General features: G+C 40.3%; 1 protein-coding gene across 1 annotated transcript in view; it reads left to right on the top strand.

Annotated features, from left to right (window-relative positions):
* Positions 1–587: 587 nt before the first annotated feature.
* Positions 588–6,945, top strand: part of hs2st1b (heparan sulfate 2-O-sulfotransferase 1b) — a 72,393-nt gene continuing 66,035 nt past the window's right edge. The window contains exon 1 of the mRNA XM_034235704.1: positions 588–711. Within this exon, the coding sequence (XP_034091595.1) occupies positions 588–711 (124 nt within the window). The remainder of the gene's footprint in view (positions 712–6,945) is intronic.

Below are 6,945 nucleotides of genomic sequence, written 5' to 3'. Positions count from 1 at the left end.
TGTTTCAAATTGTGTTTGTTGTTTTTGTTTTAAACATGTATTGCCGTAGTACACACTCTGGTCCAGTAGCTGACACATCCAACATTGGTTTGTGAGCTCCAGTTAACACGAAGAAGAAGAGCTAGCCTCTAGCAGTCCACCTACCTGCTGCAACAAGCCCCGTCTCCACCCCCCTACACGGCTGCACTACTTCACTCCGCTGGAGCCGCAGTTAAATGGAGCCTCATGAAGTCAGCATACTGTCCGCGAAGTTAAAAGAAACTTAGACAAACCCGAAGTAGAACATGGGCAGAAACTACCGTGTTGTTTTTTAAACCACACGTTAGCATGTTGTTTACGTGGCTTTATATTGAGAGTTAACGTTAGCGGGGAAGCTAGCTAATGTTAGTTAGTTTGTTTGGCTAATTATTCCCGTGGGACGGCTGTCGAGTATCAATTTATCGAGATAACAGCTAAATTCATTAGCTTGGATTAGGCACGTTGCTTTGTAGCATAATAAAGTAACTACTGGGCTTTATTGGCCGTTAGCAGTGGATCTGAGACTCATTGTTTACTCGTTTCCGCGGTATGGTTCTTCTGGTGGTTTGATGGGGTTTTCAAAGACCATGATGCCGTCTAAGCTCCAGCTGCTGGCTGTGTTGGCATTTGCGGTAGCGATGCTGCTCATCGAGAACCAGATCCAGAAACTGGAGGAGTCCAGAGCCAGACTCGGTAAGTCCAAACAAAGACTTAGTTCACTTTGTTACCGTATTATTGTGCTATGTTCTCCATCCATCTGTATAGTGTCTTCACAAAATTATGTAAATAATATCATACTTTTACATCTTGTTTGCTGTAATTGGCCCTTCGTCGTGATTACTTGATAGATCGTCTTCATATATATATCTCAATCAAAACATTGCAAACTTTAATAAATAATTTTAACAATATATTGTTGTCAGAGTTTCAGTTGTACATCGTTCTTAATGTGATGTATAGCAGCAGGGTTGCCAACTTTGGGTACCTGGCTGGAGTGACAATTACACATATGCGCACGAAATGACCGCTATCGTGTCAGCAGCGGGATATACAATATACAATATATACAAATACACAATATTGGACACAGACTATAAAGGGCACAAAGTTTCATTCAGTAATGAAAGTCAAACACATGTTTGTTTATCGCAATCATTTCCGGGAAAATGTATCTAACAAAATTAATTATCGTGAGAGGTATCTCACACACACACAAATAAATCTACAGACTTACTCCAAACTGCCAAATATATTAATTAACACACTCACTCTCATATACTCTTTGACTCTATTTTGGCCTAGTAGAACAATAAGCAGCAGACTTTTACTTTTTTTTATCATTTCTACTGGATCTGCGCATGCACAATACGGGTCGGCAGTTGCGGCTCCAGAGTATTTCTGTTGGGTAATCTATGGTAGGGCTAACCCATACAGTGGTGTTGCTCAAGTCAGTATTTGCATTGTAATTACATATACGCTCCCCTTGACAGTGAAACGCCACGCGAGAGGTTTAGATTATTTCCCTGTCTCAATCCAAATTGAACTGTATGAAATAAAAAGGCACATTTGTCTTGTAGTAAATAAAAAGGGCGACCTGGAGATTTTTTGAAATACTAACATAAAATACACATTCTGGTAGTCTCTTGAGAAGAAAAATAAATAAATCTATTACTACACGACATATTGAAAAAAATGAATGCCATTTTAGTTTTTGGCCGAGGCTATATACAGGACGGTCCTGTACACAACGCCAAATGGCTATATACAGGACTGTCCTGTACACAGCTCTCTGAAATGGCTATATACAGGATGGTCCTGCACAGAAGCCCTGAAATGGCTATATACAGGACGGTCCTGTATATAAGGTCTCTGAAATGGCTATATACAGGACCGTCCTGTATATAGCCATTTCAGAGAGCTGTTTACAGGACGGTCCTGTATATAGCCATTTCGGAGCTTGTATACAGGACGGTCCTGTATATAGCCATTTCAGAGACCTTATATACAGGACCGTCCTGTATATAGCCATTTCAGAGACCTTATATACAGGACCGTCCTGTATATAGCCATTTCAGAGGGTTGTGTACAGGACGGTCCTGTATATAGTCATTTGGCGTTGTGTACAGGACGGTCCTGTATATAGTCATTTGGCGTTGTGTACAGGACGGTCCTGTATATAGTCATTTGGCGTTGTGTACAGGACGGTCCTGTATATAGCCACTCCCTTAGTTTTTTGTTACTTTGTTCTGAAAGCTGAACCTGCTGCTCCTCACTGAAGAGGGAAGAGGCTGTGAATGACTTTACATGGTGGATAAGGGTGGATAGCCCCCATTGTTCTGTGTGTCAAAATGAAAGACAGCCCACACACCTATCAATCATCAAACCGTGGGGTCTTATTTCGTTACGTGTTGATTTCTATCAACACGTAATGTTGTATCGATGTATATAGAGATGTACTACAGCAAAAGTATTCTCCGTCGGGACTTCCTGCAACAACACCACGCCGTTATCTTGATTCTGATTGGCCAGAAGACATTATCAAAGATGTTCTATTGAGAAGACGATCACTACGTGACAAAAGTTTTCAAAACCGTTTCTAGTCTTCGGTATTCTTGTTTTTGGCGTGAGAATAGTTTGGGCAGCGTGAGATTGAGAGTGAAAGCGTGTGTCACACGCCAGATGCGTGAGAGTTGGCAACCCTGTGTATAGTAGCTTTGATAGCTGTCCATACCTTCAGACCGCCTCTATGTGAAACACAAGTTGTTTACTCACAGCCTGGAGATGACTGTCATCTGTGGCAAGCTGTGATCCGCTCCGTATAAATGGTGATACAACTTCTCCAGCCATTCTCAAGCGATCAATGTTTTTATTAAATACCTGTATCCTTCTCATCACAACACAACTCTACACTGTGCATCAGAGATGTGTCTTTATTACAATTGAATGTAAATTGTCAATTTGAAAATATAGCAACATAAAACGAACAACTATGCACTGGGTTGTTTGTGAAACAGTAGGACCTCTGGAATTGTATTATCACTGGCCCCACCATTGTAACCACTGGCCCGGAGCATTCGTCCAAAACATCGACTAATAATGAGGAAAATGAACACATTTGTCGCAATAGTAATTTATGCACTAACTACATTACTACTATTACTACAACATTTGAATCATCAGTTCTTCCTCATTTCCCTCAATTGTTCATATTTGGTGTATTAAAATAATGATATTGTGGTCATTGTTAAAAAATGTCTGCTATTATTATTTGTATAATGCACTTTCTGCCTTCCTGTCATTAGGAGTTAGACATGTAATGGCTATGTAATTGATTTGATTAGAACCTTCATTATCCTAAACTGCTGGGACATTTCCCTATAGCCAATACCTTTTATATTTTTCTACTCTTCACTTACTTGTCAGCATAGGTCGGCATTGATGTACAGAGCAGACAGAAGACCTTGTTTATATTGGCATCATATTGAGAGGTGCAGCCAGTGACGCATCCTAAAACCAGGAAGTAAGCTGCTGGTTCCCTCGACAAAAAGCAATAGGATTTCTCCACAGGGTTTTGGAAAATAGCTGGAAATAAGGTCTGTGGAAAACAAACCTGTTTGATAAATGCACGTTTTGTTCAGCCGGATAATATCCACATGTCTACCCTACGTTTATTATTTTCGAATCATAAATCTAATCGATAGATTATAAAAGGGTTTTAGGATGCGTCACTGCACCACTAGAAGCCAACTCCATCGATCAAGCTGGCTGAAACTTTCTCTCCCTCTTCTTCTCATGCTCCCTGTCACTCTCCTTTCTCCGGTGACTTTCTTTTATTTGAAGATTGTTTTTTGCACGGCGCTTGGCCGGTTACCGCTGGTATTAAAAACATGTTGGCGAATGGTTAGGTGGCGCGATAGTCTGTAGTGAAGGAGCGCGCTCCCCTCACGGGAGCCTGCTCGCGCTGAGCACCGCAGCAAACAGCCATTTGCTTTTCACCCAACAATGACAATCGACTCACGCAACGCTATGTTGTAGCGTTAACAAACGAAACAATTTAACAAAATTGCTTATCAAAATACCAATACCACAGGACAATATTTTTTTTTTAAGCAATATTTTTAGTGGCCTGAGCGGGCAAGTGGAAAGTACGTTATGCTGGCCCGGGGTGTCTAAATAGTGCTTCCGGGCCAGCGGGCCATTTATAATGTCGAGCCCTGGAATACAGTTGTTCCATCATGACTTCTAGCCTATACATGTAAGCAATTATGTCTACCTTCCCACTCTTGCATTATTAACACCCAATGATATCAAATGCTTAACTGCCTAGGTTGCAACATTCACTTTTTGTTTCCCAAATGTCAGTTTAGTTTACATAATGCACTTTTTGTTTTAACCTACATTACTGTTAAAGAAGGAAAAACAACAGTGAAAGTTATATTTCAGAAACAACTTTATTGGAAACGTTTTTTCAACATTCAAACATTTATTGTCATTACATGACATTTCCTTTAGCTGACGCTTTTATCCAAAGCGACTTACAATAAGTGCATTCGACCAAGAAGATACAAACTTGAAGAACACAGAATCATATCAGTACATCAGGTTTCATAGAGCTAAAACATTTCAAGTGCTACTCAACTGGCTTTAGATAAGCCAGTCCTTTGTTAGTATACAAGTGCTTTGTTAGTAATTCTATCGCTCGAAGTGGAGTCGAAAGAGTTTTCAGCTGTCCTGATTTCAATGGGGAGCACATTCCACCATTTGTCATGTCAGTATGTTAAATTCCATTCCAAATGATATAACAGTGGGTGTACAGGTGTGTATGTATGACACACAAATATATGTACATTTCTTTAAATATATAAAAGTTGCCTTTGAAAACGTAATACTTTAGCTTTAAAGAGCCTGTGACAGCCTCCCAACAACTGTTGTGCAGTGAAATATTGGGCTACTAGTAATCTCGAACCGTCAGCTTAAAAAAGAAGGTGCGATACCGTTCTGATAAATATCAATAATTTCGAACATCGCGGGGAAATTCCTTCGACTCATTTTGGGGGAAGCCGGAAGTGACGTCAATGCGGGAATGCTTCACTGTGCAGCGAGAGAGCCAAACACGGACAAAGTGTGTTGTCATGCGTAGAAATGGTGAATTACTGAGTTTAGGCACGTTAATAACGTTTTAATGAAGTTGACTACAGTATATTCATATTTGTCAGTGCTTTCATGTCAATTAGGCGAACATAAACATAAATTATCGTGGAGCTGCTGAATTTCCTGCCGTCGGATGTGATATAAAAACAAATCGATTATTTTTGTAGTTGTAAACTCAAGTGGATTAAACTACATTTATTAGTGCTTTCATGTCAATTTGGCGAACATATGATACATTAAATGATCGTGAGGATGATGATTTAAAAATCGTTTGTTTGAGCCGGTCTGCATTTCCTGTTAGGGTTAGGCATGTGTTGGTTATGGTTAAGGTTAGGATTAGGGATGGGTATCGTTTGAAATTTATCGATTCCGATTTCAATTCCGGTTCTGCTTATCCATTCCGGTTCTTATCGATTCCCCGTTTCGATTCCAAAATTGTAAAATAAAGAGGTCAAACGTTTAGATAACAAAAATATATTTATTCTTAAAAGCTTTAACTGAAATTGTTACTAAAAAATATACATGCAATACAAATGTATTGCACAATAGCTGTGCTTTATTTTAACTGAGCTATGCCTGTGGCAAGCTATTAACAGGCATTACACTTTGCCTTTTCTTTTTCTTTTTTAGTGTAGTGGAGCCTCACTTCAGAGTGTTTACCGCGACCTATCTTTGGTGTTATGAAGTGACTGAGCTCGTGAAATGTCTACGGGAGGGCGGGGGGGCATCGCTGCGGGGCAACTGTGGACCTCTGTCGCCTGTCAGCGCAATTTATATGATGCCGTTTAAAAAAATGAAGGGCGGTGCCGGCCGTCAGCGTACCGAGCCGGCCGTCAACGGCCCGCTGACGACCGGCCGTTCTGTGATTCTCCAGGTCCGCCCTGTATTCCACCGGGTCACCGCAGCACCGCGGTGCAGACGGACCCGCTGGAATACAGGGTCTACCGCGTTTAGGAACCGTTAAGCAGAACCGAAATTGTGTATTTTGTATGGGTACCCGGTACCCGGCATTTTCTTATCGGTTCTCATCTGGAACCGAGTTTCGGTTCCCAACCCTAGTTAGGATAAGTCTCCAGGAAATGTGTGTGTGTGTGTGTGTGTGTGTGTGTGTGTGTCAGAGATGTTCACAAGTCTTTTTTTGCAAGTCCAAGTCAAGTCTCAAGTCTTTGGTCACGAGTCCAAGTCAAGTCTCAAGTCTTTGTGGGGTGAGACTTGATCAAGTCTCAAGTCTTTGGTCACGAGTCCAAGTCAAGTCTCAAGTCTCTAAAAAATAAAAGTCTCATGTCTCTTCTGTTTGTAATAAGCCTTCTATTGTCTGCTGCTATCCAGTCTGTTAAGAATACTGCACAGCTATATCTAAGAAATTCAAAGCATTTACTGTATTATTATCACTCCTATATCTATTAGCATACAGTATCAGTACTGATTAGTTGTTTGTTATATGATCACTTTAAACAGGCTATTGCAATGCAATATGAGGAAAAACATCACACTTTAGCTAAATGCAAACAACTTATAAGCAAAACACTTCAGAATCAGAAATCAGTATCACAAATACTTTATTAATCCCCCACAGGGAAACTGTGTTAAAAGTACTTCAAAGTAAACATTTGTTCTGTGCCATTTGCAACTAAAAAACTATTGCTGCAATATTATCTGAAATATACTGAACTGGTGATATTAAAACATGACCTGTTCCAAAAGAGATATCTACCATTAACACAATTTACCAGCCAAATGCTGGTAAATCATGCAAATGGCTGGTACTGTATGTTG

This window comes from Gymnodraco acuticeps, unplaced genomic scaffold (genome assembly GCF_902827175.1).
Source record: "Gymnodraco acuticeps unplaced genomic scaffold, fGymAcu1.1, whole genome shotgun sequence".
In the NCBI taxonomy this organism is placed as follows: Eukaryota; Metazoa; Chordata; class Actinopteri; order Perciformes; family Bathydraconidae; genus Gymnodraco; species Gymnodraco acuticeps.
This window is presented reverse-complemented; position numbering and strand designations above follow the sequence as displayed.